At 39.3% G+C, this 22,206-nt stretch overlaps 1 protein-coding gene across 1 annotated transcript in view; it reads left to right on the top strand.

The window, feature by feature from the left end:
* The window catches only part of LOC136864018 (discoidin domain-containing receptor 2), a 1,053,752-nt gene that overhangs the window by 801,781 nt on the left and 229,765 nt on the right, over positions 1-22,206 (top strand). Inside the window, exon 8 of the mRNA XM_067140517.2 lies at positions 15,670-15,803. Coding sequence (XP_066996618.1) covers positions 15,670-15,803 — 134 coding nt within the window. The remainder of the gene's footprint in view (positions 1-15,669; positions 15,804-22,206) is intronic.

Raw genomic sequence — 22,206 nt, 5'->3', positions numbered from 1 at the left:
TCTCGGAAGTCCTGGATTGGGATTCTCTCGAAATCGCTATAACATTCAGTTGTCTTTATATACGGCAGTGAGTTGAAACGTTGGGTAGTTTTTCTTGTCACTGGATGCGGTCCACTTCATACAATAATATGCCGCAAAAAAAAAAAAGATTTAGTAAACATAGGGTCTTAGGATGTTTTTGAAATCACCGTTTCAATGTTTGACGCCTGTTTCAGCATCTAAATCTTTAATAGTATTCGATATCGTATGAAAAGTTTTATTTTGTCATTAAAACATCATTCTTATTTTAGGACAAGCCCTTTTTACAAATTCGTGTTATTTGGAAATATATCTTTAATTTTCCTGCGTACCTTTCTCTGTAATCATATGCTCTCTACAACATTCTCTAACCGATTAACAGCACCACATGCCTCTTCGCCAAAGGACTGTCACCCCGTACTGCAAACCCCTTACTGGGGGTTGCGGAGGGGCCTGAAGGAGGGTCTTAAGCTACTATGGTATGTGACTAGTTAAGGTCGCAAAGTTTGTATGGATAGTCAATCAATTCACTCTGAGTAAAATGTAAAGTGTGTATAATTATGTTTAAAGAGACGATTTAAGTTTATATTTCTCCTACAGTAACTAATTTTGTCTGGGTATAATAAAGTACACATAAGCGTAGTGTTCTGCATATACTTCGAGTTACAGAAAGAAATTTCACACCTGAGCTTGAAATATCCTTCGAGATAGCGAAGAATTCCAGTAATAGAACCTCAATTTATCGAAAATATGAAACTCATGAATTATATAGGATCCCGTCAGGAATTCCTTCGAGATACAGAAAATTCCAGTCGTAGAATTTTAATTGTAATTAACACCAAATTTGATAAAATATTAAATGCGAGGAACATAAAATACCTGCGTTCTTTCTTCTCTGAGTGACTATACGTATTTGAAAATTAACATGTTTATAAAATACATAATGTAGATTTTAACTCTGAAGTAATTATTTCATTCCATAAATATATTCAACATTTTTGACATCATGACGGAGAGCGCTATAAGCCAATATGCGGAAGGCAGCATCGTAAAGCCAAATAAAGGCGTAACACGGGTAATTATAACTGAACATTAATAATAAACGAAACGAACGTTATACGAAATACACGAGAAGGAAGCCCATTATTCCACCAAAATATCATGAACAAGCAAGACGAAATACGATCAAATCTCATGCGTCAGCCTGGAGAATTTAGGAGGAAAGTAACGTGAGATACTATGTCACTATGTCATTTACTGCCGTCTGGAATGCATAAAAGAAACTAAAACACCTCATATGAGCGTGGGAGGATAAGGGCTAAGTTACACTGCGTTCTACAATCCCGTTTTACAACTTAGATTTATTGTGCCAGCATTGCAGCAGAACTTGTAGTTCTTCTCGTCAGTCCTCTAGTAACCAATAATCAGGTACTTGGTGATGCACTTGAACAAGATCATTCTACTCGCTAGCGAGAGGATGCCTATGACGAAGATGACCCACATTTGGCACATGTAACATTTACGCATAATATATCGTCGCTCCTATGCCAAAACCAGGAATGTGACAGTGCTCCTACTATCCACTATTTCCCTTAAGACTGGTCACGCCTACCAGCCCCATATTGACATGCAGTCCATCAGAACAAATTTCGTTGAGTTCATTTTCCTACGCTAGTTTGTAAAGGAAAATGAACCTTACTGTTCCGTATTGTAGGAATGTATGTTTGCATGACATACTTAACCGATCCTAGAGTATGATGTATTTAAGGTTCATTTTCCTTTACGCACGCAAAATATCAATATGTGGCTGGGAGGCGTGACCAGTCTTAAGAGAAATAATGGATAGGAAAAGCATTTTCACATTCCTGGTTTTGGCATAGGATTGATGATACGTTTTAGAACTCCATTTTATTAAGAATATACCACCATTATTTCTACAATTACTTCAGTAATGATAAAACTTTCTGCTTATTACGGAAAGAGTCTGTTCCTTTTCTCGATGAATTATTTTTCACAAAGAGCGGAAATTTCTATTCAGATGGAGGGCCACACGGGTAAAGAAGTAATGACATTTCTTCCCCCAATGAAAACTTTCTTACAGCTACTTTCTATAGAGAACATGTCCTTGAATCACAATCTATTGAATTCTTACTACACTGTACACATTTTTAACAAGCAAGTCTCTAAGTTTCTTTCAGGTACAAAATACAAGCAACAAAAGAAGGGGACTTTGAAAGATCAATATCGACTTATTGAGTGTTATACAAAAGGTATAAAGGAGAGGCGAATCTTTTAAGCCACCCAATTTGTGGCCTTGGTAATGGGGCAAGCAGAAAGGAACGATCAATGCTACCCCACAAAGCCCGCTCCACTCACATTTACCTCACAAGCATGCGCCCTGTTCAATGTTGCCGCCGAATCTTTACTATGTTACCACTTGCTTGGCTGTTGGGTGAATCGACGATTTATTGCAGCCTCCATAGGCCGTGATTGAGCGGAACAGCTCCAGTTTTCTCTACCCAAAAGGACTCCAATTAGGTTAATTACCAGAATGCCATTCTTCACTTTTGCTTTCGGAATACTTCTGATCCTCATTTGAAATTAATACTGAAATTATACAGGCCTCGAACTTCGCATAATATTGTTACCGTCTAGATTCGAATGCACAGGTATTTACTTCCTTAATGACAACTGTCATTCATGGGGCCGTAAGCTACACACTATAAAGTTGCCAACAGCCATAAGGTTCCAATATGTTTGTATTGCTTAGCATGGGGTGCATTATGCATTTCTTAAAAATAGCGTGTACATGAACTAGCTCTTCCCATTCGACAACCCGTCGTTTCTGAATTCACTCCAATCATAGGGAAAACAAAACACACACACTAACAGGTTCGTAATCTATGTAATCTATTTCTATTTTTTCTTCTATGTCACTTTAACCACGTTTACGGCTTTTGAAGACGCCAAGGTGGGGGAAGTTTGTCCTGCAGGTGTCCATTAAGAGGTGGTAAATCTACCGACACGAGGCTGACATGCTTTATCTGAGCACATTCAAATACCACGGATTGAGTCGGGATCCAACAAGGCCAACTTGGACTCAGAAGTCCACTACTTTGCGGAACAAGCCACTAACCCCATCGAATGATTTAATGTGACAATATTAACAGCATGACGCCGCCTTTTCGCGTCTAGTGTTCATCCCGCGTGACCGCAAGGTCCGCTTTTCTGAACTTTGCTTTCCATCTTCGGCGTCAACTGGGGTGATTCCCACCAACCTAAAGTCCTTCCCTAGTGCGATGAGCCTTCGTTTTCTCTTCGCCTCAGAGACAGATAATATGGAATACACATGAAAATATAATTCATTTACTTGGTTCTTACGGTCACCCAGTACTGGGAATATAATCATTTTACAATACAATGGCAAATACATTAAAATCACTTTCAAACTTTCTGTTGTGTACGAAAAATTCACTACATGTCACCAGTCATTCGACCGGTTCAGGAATGGAATACATATAGCTCCGATTTAGCGGCGAGGATAGGAATTGCATGCCGGCTGCCGAAGCCTGTCGCACTCCTCTGAGTCAATGATTAATGAATGACAGTTGAAATGATATTGGAGAATGTTGCTGGAATGAATCATGGCAGAAAATTCGGAGTACCCGGAGAAATAACCTGCCCCCCCCCTCTGCTTTGTCCAGTACAAATCTCACATGGAGTGACCGGGATTTGACCCACGGAGCCCAGCGGTGAGAGACCGGTGCGCTGCCGCCAGAGCCGTGGAGGCTGTGTCGCTGTTATGTATAGAAGTTCAATAGATTGAAAGTCAATCTTCACTTCAATCTCAATAAAACGAGGAAAGTATGAATCTATTTTATTTCTTTTGCAGTGAGTAGTATTTCAAGATATATAGCTCGTAATTAAATTAATTGTAGCTCATGACTAGATTCAAATACCGATTTAATATTATGAATAAAACATTGTCTGCCGGCCTGAGTGGCCCAGACGGTTGCGACGCCGGATTTTTGACCCCAACTTGGCAGGTTCGATTCAGGCTCATTCCGGTGGTACTTTAAGGTGCTAAAATACGTCAGCCCCGTGTATGTAGATTTACTTGAATTTAAAGGAACCCCTGCGGGATAGAATTCTGGCATCTCGGAGTCTCCGAAAACCGTCACAAAGTACCGTAGTTAAATTTAATATAGCAACCTTGAATTACAATTAGGAGCTGCTATTCAAGGAAGCGATGTTTAAGAAATCAATGTCATGTATCTCACTTCACTCTGGTGTCAACGTACTTTTGCACCATATAGGGAGAGGATTCACTCATCTGCCATAGGCACTAGACGACTTGAGTGTTCGTTCACCACTTCTTGTAAGTGTGAGTTTATTCGAGGACATTTCTTCACATTCTGAAGTGGGTTTAGAAAACCTTTTTCACTTGATTTTCAGTTGATTGAAAATATTCGTAATGAATTACTGTGATATATATACATTATATCGTCGTTGCGCCAGTGAAAATCCCTATGTGGTATATTTTGGGAGATTTTTGCTTTTACAAGTTGATTCACGTCGCACCAACCGTGATAGGTCTTATGGTGGCGTTTTTGGAGAAATACTGACCCGCAGCACATATAATACGAAGAGCGAGTATCCCCTGAAGAACCTTACTGGTCAAAGTTGTGAGCTAAAATATTTCATTTAGTGGTTTTTACAAGCTCAACGGCGATATGTTTTCCATGGTGCAGAATTTACTATCATCAAAAGTATTTGCAATTATATCTCACGTGTATTTAAATGGTGTATACAATAAATGCAGGAAGACGTCATTCCCCCTTAAAGCAAAGGACTCAAATGTAAAGCGGCAACTGAGCGAGATGTCCGTACGTTCAGGGGCATGCCCTGAAGGTGGTTTTCCGTGGTTCCCCATTTTCACACCAGGCAAATTCTGGAGCTGTATATTAATTATGGCTACGGCCTATTCCTTCCGTCTCCTAGCCCTTTCCTGTCCCATCTTCGCCATAAGACCTGTCTGTGTCGGTGCGGCGTAAAGTAACTTGAATAAAAATGTGACAGAATTTGCAATAATAGCTTTTCCTTCCATACATATCACGTAGATGGCATCAGGTCTGGCCAAAATTCCACTACATACAATATTATGTGAATTTACGAAGAAATTGTATATTCATTTTACGTGCTCTACAAGATCTTTAAATTAAATGAATTACAGTTTGTTTGAGGAAATGATGAGGAAGCAATGAGAAGCAATTTCCGGTGTACTACTACATTTAGAATCTGGCCTCATATTACAGCCAGAATTAAACATAGTGACCGACTACTCAAGATTTTCTTGTCTATTTTAAGGGTACTTGCCACAATATGAAAGTTCTGCATTTCCTATTGACGCTGTTTGTCTGTAGTAAGCAGAGTTAAAAAAATTTGCTCTGTACGACCACAGTTGCTGAATATCGAATAATTCAGTACTTTTTGCGAGTAAGTCTTTATAGTTCGTTTTTCAAAAAATCAAAAATCTATCGTAGTTAATGCGACGTTGAACAATTACTATTACTACTATTACTACTACTACTACTACTACTACCAATAATACTATTACCACTAATACTACTACTAAGCAAGCCTGATGAGCCCAACCATCAGGCTTTCGTTGCTCAAAGAAAAACAACAGTAGCATCATCCGAAAAACTAAGAGGAACTATAACAGGTCTCAAATACAACAGGCAGAAGAAGACTTAAAGAGAAACAATTCAAGAGATCTCTACAAGGGACTCAAGAAAGTCTACCTGATACACGGCTCCCACCCTACCCACATCTTCGAGGGCCTGATGGGAAGCTCTAATTCAGGGCCTCTCAAACGCCCAAAATCTCACGCGTGCAGATAGAGGCGCAAGAGCTCCGTGCACTCTGCATCGCTGCCGCTCGGCATGGCTCGGATCAACGCTTCGTCTCTGGGCTACTCGGCTAAGCTCGGCTCAACTCGCCTCTGCTCGGCTCAAGTCAGCCTGGATTTGGAGTGCTACGGCGCAAGTGGGGCAGAGGGAGACAGGCGGAGCGAGCGAGACAGGCGTGAGTAAAGAGAGAGTAAGCGCTATTGCTCCAAATCGAGGAGTGGGGGGTCTGCACTCTGTTCGACCAAGCCAAGTCGTCTCTTGCACCGTGCACAGTGCATTCACCACGCGCATGCACCCTGAGAGGCCCTGCTTTAGATGAACAACTGAGACTGCACTAACACCTTTGTAGAGTGCTTCCAGAAACTCCTCGACGCAGAAGAACCTAAAGAGAGACTGACCTTCACCGATCCCACTGACAGGAACCAGGAATCTGTACCACCCGGAAGGGAAATAATACAGGAGATCATCAAAGACTTCAAGAATAACAAGGCCCCAGGTGAAGATTTTATAGTTCCAGGGATGTGGAAGCATGTAGATGAACATTCCCTGCAGTGTATCACCCAGGTCATCCAAGACATATGGGGAAGATAGGTATTGCCAGAGGGATGGACCTCAGCAGAGGTGCAACACAGGCATGGACCTCAGCAGAGATACAACAGAGGCATCTCCCTATTGCTTGTAACCTACAAGATCTTCTCTACAGCCCTTCTAACTAGAGTTACAGAACAGCTGGACTCCGAACTAGGTGAATACCAGGCTGGTTTGCGCGTCAGTAGGCCCTGCATAGAGCAGATACAAAACCTCAAAACTATCCTTACATATAGGAGCCGAGGGGGACACTGTAGCGATTATGGTGGATTTACCAAAGACATACGATTCAATAGACAGACTAATCATCTTCTCTACCTTGCGGGAACTAGGCGTAGATGAGAAGACCACCAGACTGGTCCCAGCTACCTTCACGAACACCACCTCCAAAGTCAAGTTCAGGGGTGAACTTTCTGAGAACTTTTCCCATCCAGACAGGAGTCAAACAGGGAGATGGTCTCACTTGCATCCTTTCCAACTGTGTACTAGAGAATATCATCAGGAAATGGACTGTCACATTGTCATCAGAAGTAGAACTGGAGCTTGGGTACAAGAAAGATAACCTGTCTGTCCTTTGCTGATGATTTCACCCTACTGGCCAACAGCACGGAGGAGGCTACTCACCAACTAAAGAGCCTCTACATTATTGCAACAAAAGCCGGCTTGATCGTTAACCTACTGAAGACGGAGCTTATCATTAATACAAAGAAAGCTCCTTCTACAAAACCACTAGAAAACAACACCATAAGTAAAGTTCCTGCAGTTATATGCTTACGAGAATGGATGCCAGCAAGCAAGGAGCAAATCTTTGCCCATAGACACAAAGTTAGAGAGGGCCTATCATTCCTGTAAAAGCATCTACACCTCCATGCACCTCTTCAAGAACTTAAATCTGAAGCACTACAACTCAGTAGTAAGACACTCTGTACTCTACGCCTTTGAGTGCCTCTTGATGAATCGAAAGGGCCCACTCAGGAAAGTAGAACTTATAGAGAGGAAGATCTTGATGAGGACACTAGAACCCTACGAACATACGAAGGCATATTCACATGTATGGGAAACAGCGACTAACCATCTACGCGCACACGAGCCGCCTGAAACCCTGCAGGCTTGCCAACAGAATCCTCATAGTAACAAGTAGGAGAAAGGCTTCGAATGAAAAGTGAATCTCCTCAGTAAAATCAGAGATAGGGGAACTACAGATCCCATTAGAGACCACAGAGAACCGATCTCAGCACCGACAGGCCATCCTACAGGGAGCCTTCCCACTGTCCCCCACAAGCAAAAAAAGAGTACAGGGACTACCAGACCTAAGTGGACGGATGGAAGGAAGTGGGCACGCAACCAGAAAATGAAAGCATACTGGGCCAAGAAAAAGCATAAGACCACAGTTAAGAGCTAAGACCAGCCCCGTAGTCTCTAGTAGGACAAAACGAACCAAAACAACAACAATAATAATAACAATAATAATAATAATAATAATAATAATAATAATAATAATAATAATAATAATAATAATAATAATAATAATAATATGTTCTACATCAAAATCTGAAAATGATTCCATCAGAACAATTCGTCGTTGCGCCTAGAAGAACTGCAAAGTAATATGTTTCGCCTTAGAACTCTTACCACAAAGGTTCTGCCATCTGCATGAACTATTTAAACAATTTTTCGTTCCAAGTGATACATGTGCTGCGGGTCAGTATTTCTACCGACGGCATAGTCATATAGCGGTATATCGAGGGGCAACGACGAATTTACGTGTACCGGTAAAGAATGTAGAACATTTTCCCTGGAATGAAGAATGAAAACACTGAATGAAGCAGAGCATATACATCTGCTTCGGTGGTAGGGTTGTAAGAGACGAACGAGGGTGAATAGATTGCCGAGGAGACTGAGGTACTAACTACACTGAGTAAGAAAAGCAGGGAGAAGCGTAGGAGACGATGGTTAGAACCGTTAATTAATCGTTCAATGTTAATCGTTGTGTAAGTAGAGGAAGCCTTATCGACATCAGGTAATGCATATTTATACAAATCTGTAATGATAATAACAATTACTATTATTGAAGAAGAAGCTTTTTGTTTACGTGACTGTTGATATCGAACCACGAGATCTCACGTTTTACGTTGATTACGAATCTTACGTACTTTAATTTTCATTTAAAAACTTCCCACAAGTGTTGGCAGTGATTCGTACCACGACTACCTGTGGGAAAAGCGAGTGACAATATCACTTGGCTCTCACATCTATTATGACAACAGATCAAATTCACAACTGGCCAAAAGCACATATCGATCTCCTATCTGTGCCATATTTGAATGAGAAGTGGGAATAATTGTTTGAGAAAGTGGGAAGGAAGTGGTTGTGTTCCTACAGGAAGTCACTGTACCCGGGTCCGACTCGTTGGCTGAACGGTCAGCGTACTGGCCTTCGGTTTAGAGGGTCCCGGGTTCGATTCCCGGCCGGGTCGGGGATTTTAACCTTACTTGGTTAATTCCAATGGCATGGGGATTTGGTGTATGTTTTGTCTTCATCATCATTTCATCCTCTTCACGACGCGCAGGTCACTTACGGGTGTCAAATAGAAAGACCTGCACCTGGCGAGCCGAACCCGTACTGGGATATTCCGGCACTGAAAGCCATACGACATTTCATTTCATTTTTACTGTATCCGGATTCGAGAAATAAAGGTTTATGGAATGCTAGTTCGAGGATTCGCTTGTTTATGCGACTCTGTTAGTTTCCCTGTCGGAGTTCTCCACATCTCGTACTTCACTTCACTGGTTAATGCCAGTTTTTCACATTCTTTTCCCTTCGTATTTTGCTATATGTTCATTATTTGTATCATTCTGCTTATCGATCACTCATATTGAATTGTTAAGGTTCACATGCGTGTTTTCCTGCATACTCTTTTGAATCTCCGAAGTCTCCAATCACTAAACTGCTATATTACATAGTTTGCATTCCCATCGATGGCAGGGATTATTTGACAAAATATTTGTGCTGTTAGTCAATACGAGCATATTTTACATACCGTAACATTTTAATTAATAAACATCATCATATTCATCGGATGCACATTTTATTGATGATGTGGTTAAACGAGCCGTCCGCTGCAAAGGGAACACAAAACGTTCCACATATTGATACGACAGAACCTAGGTGATTAATTTTTATAATAAAAAATTTGCATTGGCAGTCTATATATATTATTTAGAATATTATTAATTGCGATATATTGTTTTATTGATCAAATTGCGAATTAATGGCAAATCTGAAAGTACTGATGATCCAGATAATGTGCATAAATGCAATGAAGTATATATAAAATTTCACTGTTCTATTGTTCTTTAATGAACTTGTAATTCAAACGTATACTGTACTGTAGTAAAGTATGTGATGGATAACATGAATGTGGCATGCGATTTGTTAGGGATTTGTGGTATCACATATCACGTTCAGTCCTGCTGTGCTCCACAACCACTTTTCTGTTTCCGTTTAAGGGTGATTAAATGTAAATACTCTGCGTCGCTGTCTTTCAGCATGTTGGAGAACTCCTGAAGATCAAAATTCTGACATCCCGGAGACTCCAAAAATTTCCAACAACTTAAGGGACATTCAGTAAGTAACAGTGTTATTTTACACTTCGTTTTCATCGCTGATGTGTTCAGGAAACCAAAGTGCTTGCATTGACTAGAATGCAACTGTGCCACTACGTTCCCATTCTTCGAAGCTATCAGTGGCTTCATACACTGATCCAGGTGTTGACAGATCAAATGGGTGTGGGTATATAGGACGAAAAGAGATATAGCAGGAGGAGATACGTAACAATCTACACTTGAAGAAGCAGTCATGAGATATAAATCCCGAGAATACGTAGAACTATAATTTAGGGCGATCGAGATCGTAAGGTTTGACCGGTGATCTGAATTGTCACAGCCTATTGGGAAAAAAGAGCTTTCTATGCTTCATTTGGACTGGGCGTCGCTGTATACACGTCCTTAATCTGAGAGAGCAAGTGAGAAGAGAAAACCTGCCATTTTAAGGCAAGCTAAATCCGTCAAGGAAGGTGGAGGAGATATATCAAGCAATGCGTTCTTGAGGGGTATGTAATGGAACCGCCTTTCCCAGGCCCATATATTTGTACTTCTGCCAGCCATTGGACAAGCCAGTATAACGCTCCCTGTAAGTAGTTCTGGACAACGTAATTGATGATGCTTGTTGTTTAAAGGGGCCTAACATCTGAGGTCATCGGCCCCAAACAACGTAATTAATAGTCCTAATTTCTTACAAGTCTCGCCAATAACCTGTGTGGCAACGTGTCATTTCTTGTAAAAAAAAGGCCTTATTTGTAACATATTCGGTTAGAAGGAAATCGGTTGTGGGTAATATGTTAGGTACCACCCTGCAATTTGTGTGGAAGTTTAATGGGGAGATTTTGGAGAACCACTTTCATTTGCGTTACCCGAGATTTTCCATCAAAACAGTCTCTCTGGTTCATGCACGACTGAGAATCTATCACGGGACTGATTGGCCGGGAAGCTACCATGATAATATCTAGAAAGTGTTTCGAACATAGAACTTGATGACAATATTGTTTATAGTAGTTTATGCTTTCACGGACGTCGTAACAATAAGTATGGAAGACATCCCCCGGGCTTACAAGCCGTGGTCCAAATGGTTTCCTAGCTCCGAGCGTTCAATGGCCTACTGTAGTGGACTCTACCACGTTCAGCAGTGGATCGTACTGTGGTTGACTGTTTGAAGAAGATCAATGACCCATACTGTAGAGGAGTGTCCGAATGTTAACACTGGACCGTACTCTAGTGGACTCTTCGAAGGTTGGCAATGGACCACACAGCAGTATACTCTCAGAACGTCAGTGGTGGATCGTACATTACTATACTGGACAGTAGCCCATTACTGACTTCCGGAAACAGAGGATCCTTTAAAATGCCAGACACTACTTCCGGTTAAATGTTAGGAACTATGAACCCAACCGGACCACGTCCTACAAACATGGAAGAGTTTTTCTTTCTTGCTATTTGTTTTACGTCGCACTGATGCAGACAGGTCTTACGGTGATGATGAGGTAGGAAGGGGCTAGGAGTTTGAAAGAAGGGACCATGACCTCAATTGAGGTAGTGCCACGGCATTTGCCTGGAGTGGAAATCGGAAACCATTGGAGACCATTTTCAGGGCTGCTAACATTGGGGAGCGTACTCACTATCTCCTGTATGCAAGCAGAGATATACGTGACCCAAGCAGCTTAACCAACTTGCTCGGTTAATATTAGAATAACAATATTATGCTCTTCTTTATTTGTGTTATTTAGCTCAAATATTCGCATGTCTTATAATTTGCACTACCACCGTATTGCTATTACAGTAGTTTTACTCTTAACGAGAGGCCATGTATGGGAGTCATGCTGTAGAGCACGTCATTGTAGAGATACATCTCACATGACGTGTACCGTACTGCCACGCTCCGTTCTGTTTACATAGCTGTTTACCCTCCCTCTAATCCTGCCAACATATTCATTGCTTTCCAAATATCTTGTCTCGTAGGGGCATGCTTCTGAATCTACTATGATATTCATGATCTTACACACAATTGCAAATAATTTGCATATAAATCATCTTAGCCTTATTCCGAATTAATCTTATCAGTGCAGGGTATATATCGCCAACAATATTACTTCTGTCCTCTCCATATCTACCGATGTGAAAGGTATGGTTTTAACATTCAATATATTGTTTAATGAATATGAAGCTGACTTGAAAAGTGTTGCCGAATTGTGTTATTAACAATTTAGGAAAACAGCAGGTTTGCTGTAGTTTCCCTGATATGAACGTTGAACTGGCACAAATTTTATAACGATATTATTCAGTTTCAGGGACATTTGTTGTAGAAAGAGTTTCCTCGTTCCATGTAAAGCTGTCATCCTGACATTCATATTGTCAAACTTCCGGCTTCAAATGATTCTTGCAGTTTCCAGAGAGTTCATATGTTACTGGGCGAAAATCAGAAAATGTTAAGAAGGTATATAATGGTTAAAGAATTCCATTTTCACTCTAAAGTACATAACGTAGTTAGCAACTATATGCATTTGCTACTGTAGGATTTAATTGTTCCCCTAATGAACAGAGGCACTGTCCTTGGCCGTGTAGCTGTAGCTTTGCATTCGGAATATGGTCGGTTCGAACCAAACCATCTGCAGAGCTGAAAATATTTTCCCAAGATTTCCTATTGTCTCACTATGTAAATGCCGGGGCTGTAATTAAGGTCACGGCCGCTTCTTTCCTTACCAGCCCTTTCCCATCCCATCGTCTTCGAAATGCTTTAAGTATTAGTGGAACCTAAACCATTTTAAAATTTCCATAATGTCTGACGCACTTGAGCCTCCTTAAATACCACACCACTGTGAGAGGACTCTGATCTCGCAACCATGAAAGTACGAGGTGAGTGTGAAACTAACTGCACCATCCAGTCGATCATGTTACGAAGAATTTATGAAAGTAAATAACATCGCTATCAGGAAACTACCACATAGCCATGAAAACCGTCTAATTCCATCAAAGGACTGGTAAAGATTTATTACATTGTTTATTAGCCTCACTGTAGGTGAATACAAATAAAAAATATAGTTATTGATTGATCCTGGTTTCAGGAAAATGGCTGGTCAACTGACAAAGCCTTCCATAGTGTTCAGCTATAGGACACTGCCGACAGATGAATACTACTGAAACTCTCTCTTGCAATTTCTCCAATTTTTGAGTGTAATATATTATGCTTGAACTTTTTCCTTTTTCTACGCTCATATTATATATCTAAGTATATTAAAAGACATATTATATATCGGTGACTTATATATATTGGAGTCCGGCTCCATGGCTAAATGGTTATCGCGCTGGCCTTTGGTCCAAAGGGTCCCTGGTTCGATTCCAGGCCGGATCAAGGATTTTAACCTTCATTGGTTAATTCCAATTGCTCGGAGGATGGGTGTGTGTGCCTTCTTCTGCATTCGAATTTATCACAGGTAGGGCTCCATTCTCATAGACGCGCAGGTCACCTATACGGTGTCAGCTCGAAATATCTGCAGCAGGCCTCTTCGGAGGCCACACGTCATTATTATTATATATATTGGAAGCGACAGAGTTACAAAACGAAGAATTCTCATACGAACTCATTAGTGTAACATAAGAAGAAATGAAATGCATTTTACAATTAGCAAACATGGACTCTTCATCTGAATTTTTTTTTTTTTGATGAAGCATGACATCAGTTATTTCCATGAGAAAACAGTACGTTGCCTGGTGCACTGACATTCCCAAAAATTATCACCTATGTTTGCATCTTTGACTGTCTGTTTGGACATAAACTATACATTACCTTTAATTTCATTCGTCCCTCAGCACACTGTAACACAACTTTTTTAGAATCAAAATTACAAATTAACTAGGCTACATCGTTGCTGTTCGGGAAAAAGGCCATATCTCACAATGCACTTCCTATCCATTACTTTCCTTCAGATTGGTCACGACTCGCAGCCACGTAGGGATATGCAGTCCATCAGAAAAATTTTCGTTGTGCAGAACAATTTTCGTTGTGTTCATTTTCGTATGACACCGTGTAAAGGAAAATGAACCTTAAGTACACTATACTGTAGGAGTGCGTAAAGAAATCATGCAAACATACTTTTCTAGAGTGGGGTACGATAAGGTTCATTTTCCTTTATACGTATGCATAGTAAAATGAACGCAACGAATATTGTTCTGATGGACTAAATATCCGTATCTGGCTGGGAGGCGTGACCGGTCTTAAGGCAAATAACGGATAGGAAGAGCATCGGGAGACATGACCTTTTGCCCGAACAGCGATGATATGTACGTATTATTTCAAAATCCTGTTCGGTGTTACGATAATGCCAGATAAAGCGTACTTTTTAGTACAATTCTCGGCGACAAATGGTGTCGTTCTCCCGAAAGGGAGGCATACGTTTATTATAATAAAAATCTTTTACTGTCGAAGGAATCAGCACATCTTTCGGAAACATCTAAATTTCAACTTTAACGGCTCATTCCTTGAAACTGTACCGATGTTAACAGTGGGCGGATTCAGGGGCTACTCCTATTGAAGATTCGAAGTCGAATGGCAACATGTTCAGCATTTTCGCTGGTCAATTCAATGTAGAAAAAGTTAACGTTCCTTACAGAAGACTTGGGTTGTCCTATGTAAGATCCTTTTGCACGTTATTATATTCACCGCGAAATTGAACTTAATTGGTGCCTGGAAATTCATTTTCATCTCTTTGTCTCGATTCTTAGTCATCTTTCTGATGTACCATCGTTTCACACTGTATTTATTTACAGTCGTTAAAAAGTAGGAGCGAATGGTATTGTATATTCATCCAATTTAATATTCGTATCAGAATTTATTTTTATTAATATAAAATATAATTCACTTCCCACGTACATACAAATCCTGGTGATTCCCGCAAAAAACATATTTATAGATTCAGTCGTTTCTGAGAGAAGGGTACCTGAGAGGAAAATGTGCTCTCATTCCTATTTTCTTTGAGTGACTGTACGTATTTGTGTACTGTACACAGCCGTGTATACTGTGTTGTATGTGGCGGAAATGTCCTTAACATTTTACTTCACTAGACTTCACATGCTCCACACATGTTGTGAACCACGGAATTGTTAAAAAAAGTAGGAGCGAATTGTATTGTATATTCATCCAATTTAATATTTGTATCAGAATTTATTTGTATTATTTATAAAATATAATTCACTTCCCATGTAGATAAAAATCCTGTTGATACCCGCAAGAAACATAGTTTGTAACTTAAAAGCTTTTTAGTCTGTCGAACACACAAGTTAAATATAAATATTGCACCATTTAGATACCTGCAAAAACACATTATTAAACGAGGAAAAAATACACACTAGTAAACAAAAAATGACAAGTTTCGTTCATTAACATTCCATGGAAATCAGGAAAATGTAACATATGAACTTGAAGAAAGATTACTCTTTCTTTTCTGGTCATCTTGGATCCTGCAACGGATGAACCCCGTATTTGCACAATTAATAATACATTATAGTTAATATAACGTTAATTCTTTTGTTTTATCTTTCAGGGCAAGGATGGGTCGGATGGAGAAACGATACCAGAAATGGACACCCAGTGGAAATAAAGTTCGAGTTTGATAAAGTTCGGGAGTTCACAGCAGTTCACATTTACTGCAATAATCAGTTCACTAAGGATGTGCAGGTAAGAGCGCTTCTAAAACATTTCTTTGTAACATAATATTATTACTGTGTGTGTAATATGTACCTCTTAATAACCAATTACATTGAAGTGAAAAATTAGTAAAATAACACACCTGTGGAACTCAACGGTGGGCATGCTTGTAACTTGACGTATAAAGAAAAAGACAGCAGTGCCACAAAATAAATAAACGCATTGTCTCCTGTGTAGACATTTTTTCACATGGTAAGTAAAGAGGGAAAGAAAATTCTCTCGGGATAGCTGCCTTTAGCTCAGGGTTTTATAAAATTTATTTGGCTTTAGATCAGTTACAGACCAAACAGCCACCTGGATATTACTGTACGCTGGTTTGAACTTTACACTTCATTACAAGTCATTGTCACAGTGTGAAATATATATATATATATAAAAGACATAGATGATGCACATCATTACATTAAAATCACATACATTTCCATACAAAATCAATGAAATTTGTAGACACGTTGTTGTTAAACATTTCCCAATAATAGTATACACTTTTTTGTTTTTGGTCGCCAGTAGTGTATTTACACAGGTTGGTAACTGTTGCTTAGCGTGAAGCAGAGCTGTAATAAATACATTTTGCTGTTGATGGTAATGAGCACATCGATGCCCTAGACTGAATACCTCGTATCTCAAAAAGTTCTTCCTATCCATTATTTCCCTTAAGACTGGTCACGCCTCCCAGCCACACATGAATATGCAGTCCATCAGAACAATGTTCATTGGGTTTATTTTCCTATGCTGATGCGTAAAGGAAAATCAACCTTATAAAAATTGTACTCTAGGAGTTGGTAAATACGTCACGCAAACATACTTACCTATAGTACGGTACGGTAAGGCTCATTTTCCTTCACACGTCGGCATAGGAATAAAGAACACAACGAACATTCTTCTGATGGACTAGGTATTCATGCGTAGCTGGGAGGTGTAACCAGTCTTAAGGGAAGTAATGGATAGGAAGAACTTTGTTAGATACGAGGTATTCATTCTAGGCCATCGACATATTTACATGCAGTCCATCAGAACAATATCCTTGAGTTCATTTTCCTATGCGGCGGTGTAAAGGAAAATGAACCTTGAGTACGTTATACTGTAGGAGTGCATAATTTCACCATGCAGACAACATCTCTACAGTAAGGTATGGTAAGGTCCATTTTCCTCTGTTTTGGCATAGGAAAAGGAACACTAAGAAAATTATTCTGATATGTGACTGGGAGGCGTAACCTGTCTTAAGGAATATAATGGCCAGGAAGAGCATTGAGGCATACGAGTTTTTTTTTTAAAAGCCATCGAACTGTAAATGTATAACGGTCCAGTTCTGGGAAGCTCACGTTGGAATATAGAATAAGGTACAATCGCAGTTATTTCTGGGGATAAATACACTTCCAGCGGTGGTCACCCACAGAGCGGGATGTATACTTCTGAGTCTTCCAGTTCTTCAATTAGAGTACATGAATTAAGTTTTCTCGTTTATGTTGTTCCTGGTAGATAGAAGGTTGTGAATATGCTTACCGTTAGCTTGCTATATTTGGTCTATTGTCTTTAAACGACACATGATAACTTCATCTACCACCCACTAAACTCTTCTGAAGGTTTCAGTTCGAATTGATAGACATGTATTTATGCAGATGTTTATGTATGTTAAAGAATTTTAAATAAGTACTTTAAGATCCGCAGTTTTCTTATATCTTTCGACTCATATTCACTGCCGGAAAAGTCATACAACATTTTTTTAAATGTTTAAAAAAAAGTGTGTGCTGATACGACTGTATAAAATTATTAATAAAATAACTACATCACCACTGTTAATAAGAAATGGCTTTGATATTTTATAATGATTATAATTCTACATACAACATCCTCAAGGACAAGGTCAATTTATTCACGAGCGATGTGACAGGCAGTTCATCATTGCAGGAGTATATATGATTACAAATTCAGACCAGACGAAACACAAATGTCACAGTAAAGTGTGCCCAAACTGTCTCATCAATACACAGTGCACTTCCCTACGGCGGCAATGCAGGCGTGTATTCGTGCATGCAGGCGATCATGAAGATGCCGAATGGCATTCTACGATTGATTGCCCCAAGCATTTTGCACCTTTTGATGCAATTCGGCAGTGGTTCTTGCAGGCTCTGGAGAACGCGTAGGTTTCTCTTCATCATGCTCCATACGAGTTCGATTGGCAAGAGATCTGGTGATCTTGCTTGACAGGGCAGTTGTTGTACACCATGTTTTACCCTTTCTTCCGGTTAATATGCCTCGACTAACTTCCGTCGGAGTAGACAAAGCATTTTTCTCAGAAGTCGTGACGGTTCTAATATGGACTTTGGGTGAATTTGTAGATTCATATTTTTTCTTATATAAATTTAAAATTATTTCATGGTCACTTTCCGTGGAATTAAGTAATGAAGATATGTCTGAGATGGCATGAACCCAAACTACTTAAATAAGAACAATTATTATTTGGAAAAGACTTAAAATGACTATTTATTCATAAACGACAACGAATTAAAATAAAAAGGAAATGTTACATTAGGATAAGGCCGAATAACATGGAAGTGTTCTAATATTTATTTGAAACTGAAATTGTGTCGAATCAGCCATTTGACGGAGTAAAAAAAAAGGTTGTTTTATTACCCGTATCATATCACGGTATAATAAAGGAAGGCTACTTTTAATTATTATTAAATAGAAAATATCATTCCATTAACATAAAACCTCTTAACAACATAGCTCAAGGGTATCTGGGAAGATAAATAGATTTAGAATTATGTATTTTAGAATTATATGTTCATATTTTATGCATTCCAGTTCATATGTATATTCAGATGCCATTTATGTGTCATCTCGCACCTTCACATTGTATATTCCATCTTTCATTTTCTCCACGCAATAATTCACTTCCCAAGAATTCAACGAATTCCAACCAGAACTCATTATTCGTCCTAAGTCAATAAATGGTTATTTATATTGGTTAATATGGTATCACGAAGTCCTCAAAAGTAAATATTCTCACTAATGAAGTTTAAAAACTCACAATATGAATACGATCATAGTTCAGATAGTTAAGTTTGCAAAATTAACATTCCTAGAAAACATTCGTTATTCATATGTAGAAACATTCAAGACTTGGATGAAGGAAAACCCAAATTTATACCCTTTGTAATCTCTATCTACTTCAAACAGCACTAACTACAGCAACCACATCTACTAATTGACATGCAGTTCCCTTGATGATTCAAGTTTCGGCTGAAATATCCCCATCTCTTCTTTCAAATTCACTGGGAACTTGCTACGATAACTCGGATTTAACCGTATGTTTTCATCCTAAACATAAAATAATTTTGACGACGAATCTACATACCTCTACTACTTATGGAGGAATGTACTTTACAGTATGCAGAAGTGAGTGACATAATTGTATAAAATACGAAACAATTTTCCCTTGGTCCTTCATTAAGACACGAATTTTTCTTCGAAACCAGAATCTCAAATTGTTTTAATCAAATTAGATGATATGCCGATGCGAAAACATCCCTTAAGTCAATAAGAAACTATGAATATAACATGTTACTATGAAGAAAAATTATCATCACGAACATAGCTTGTGAATTTCCATAATTATATATATCATCACCTCAATATTCTCTTGACATCACTGGTGCCAGTGAACACAGTCCTTGAGAATGTTGCATGCTGTTTCCGGCCGTGTATTCTAGTGCTGACCATTGTCACAAAAAGGAAATGATTATCCACGTATGTTTTATGATTTCGTATCACTTATGCAAAACTCAAATTTCAGAAACGAAATGTACATATACTAGTCGAGTATAGATTTAAAGAATTTGAAACATGCTTACAAACTCCTAATTTTTCGTCTGATTAAACTGTATAGAAATACAGATACGTAAGTTTCATCCAAGCCCGTTTCCGACAAAAATTCGTCGCTGTTCGGGCAAAAGGCCACACCTCACAATGCTCTTCCTTCCATTATTTTCCTTAAGACTGGTCACCACTCCCAGCCACATATGGGTGTCTAGTCCATGAGAACAATATTCGTTGTGTTCATTTTCCTATGCGTCCGTGTGTATGAATATAAACCTTACCGTACCGCACTCTAGGAGTGTATATTTACATGATTTATTTACGCACTCCTACGGTATAATGTACATCATATGTGGCTGGGAGGTGTGACTAGTCTTCAGGAGAATAATAGAAGAAGGAGCATTGCGAGATATTACCTTTTGCCCGAGCAGTGGCGAATTCATCCATTTCAGTAATACTGTTATTGTGCTTTTGTTGACGTCCTAAGAAATACATACACACCTCACTCTTGACTACTAATTTTTATTTTGTGCCAACCTAATGAAGACCTTATTTGGTCATATTATTGAAATTCGCATGAAAATGTTCGAGGTATTCTGCTTCCCTCGTACGCACGCTGCGTAAGGATTTAATCTCTATTAAGTTTGTGAGGTAACTTTGCAAACAATGGCCATGATTGTAACAGGGCTTTAATGAAAAAGGGTAGTAAGTATTTACATTAGTCAGACAATTAAAATTAATTAAAGGTTCGTATATATTGCAGGCGGCACGGTATCATATTGCTCATGTACATTTACTTACGTGCGCTATTATTTTAATAGGGGAATCCATTTAACTGCTTCGTATGATAGATGGAGTGCTCATTTTCCCCACCACATATTTCTCAAGCGCGGCCACTTGAGTCAACATTGAATGCCCTAGCGAGCGCTTTCATTGCAAACGAAGCAAGGGTGAATGATGAAGAAATAGGAAACCTCGGGGTCGCTTTTGAACTCATCGCAGCGAAGAGAAAGAAAAAAAAACGCTAGGGAATGGTCGTAGAGGGACTGAGAACCAGTAGCAAAGACTGCAACACAAGGAAGATAAACCACGTTTACAAGGACAATAGTCTCATAAACCCTCATTAGCCATGAGAAAGGATAAGGCACGCTGCTGAGGGCCATGTTATAAGTCTACTTCCTGAATGAAAAGTGCATCGTGTGTACGAAGAGAGGGGATTGGAGGAGACCGATAGAAAAAAGGAGAACGAAGTTTACAGGGTAGGGGGTTGGTTGTTGAAGTGCTCGTGTGTAGGGGAATTTAAGCTAATTTACTAAGCCATTGGTTTGCAGTGTCAGCGCTAAATACTAAAAGCCATTATAAAACAGAGTGTACGTGTGTGGACCCAGTAGTAGAAAATGAAGGGAGTAAAGGCTTTTCGAGAGGGCGATCGCATTTGTGTAATCAATTTGAAATGGAATGGGAGGATTGTTGAATGAATGCTTCATGGTCTAAGGGTAACAATATTGCCTGTAAGGAAAGTTCATTGTAATAGGGAGAATTGAATGTTGCTGATGGGTTGTGTGGTTGCTGGCGGTGATAGTGGTTGGGATGGGTGGTGAAAGGGGCTGGGAGAAATTGAGAGAATTCTAAAGCCAAATATTAGCGGTAGTTGTTGAATATCCAGACATTATGGACGGGAACTGTTCTAATAGCTTAATATTGGTCAAAGAGCGAGCTGCATTGCCTAAAATCTGATTGTCATGCGTTTAACAGGTCATCATTTCTCGGTGTTCCTTTGAATTTGTCTACTGTATTTAATATTAATAATAAAATAATCATAGTAAAGCTTACTGAGTGACTCTTATGTTAGAGCGCTGGTTTTCTGAGCCCAAGTTGAGGGATTCAATCCCGATCCAGTCTGGTAGTATGTGAATGTGTCCTAATACGTCAGCAAATATTCTTTTATGGGAAGAGGAGTTAGGGATTGGAACAATTCGTGGCCGTTCTGGCGAAAGGTCATATTTCATAATGCTCTTCTTATCCGTTACTTTCCTTAAGACTGGTGACGCCTCTCAGCCACGTATGGATATGCAGTCCATCAGAACAATTTTCGTTGTGTTTATTTTCGTATGCTAACGCAAGGAAAATAAACCTTAAGTAGGTAAATAAGTAGGAGTGCGTAAATAAGTCATGCAAACATACATTCCTAGAGTGCGCTACGGTAAGGTTCATTTATCCTTTATACGTATTTATAGGAGAATGAACACAATGGATATTGTTCAGATGGACTAAATATACTTATGAGGCTGGGAGGCGTGACCAGTCTTAAATAAGATAATGGGTCGGAAGAGCATTGTGGGATATGACCTTTTAACCGAACAGTGACGAATTTACCAAGGGAGATGTTCAATAAATTTCAAAATTCTTTGCAATTATTTAAGAAAAGGCTAGGTAAACAACAGATAGGGAATCCGCCAACTGGGTGACTGCCCTAAATTCAGATCAGTGGTGATTGACTGAATATTCAGATGCATTTTCAATATAATTTATGGCACAAATAATGTCAAGA

The sequence above is a fragment of the Anabrus simplex genome, chromosome 2 (assembly GCF_040414725.1).
Source record: "Anabrus simplex isolate iqAnaSimp1 chromosome 2, ASM4041472v1, whole genome shotgun sequence".
NCBI lineage: Eukaryota > Metazoa > Arthropoda > Insecta > Orthoptera > Tettigoniidae > Anabrus > Anabrus simplex.
The sequence above is the reverse complement of the archived record's forward strand: the minus strand, read 5'-3'. Positions and strand labels throughout refer to the sequence as shown.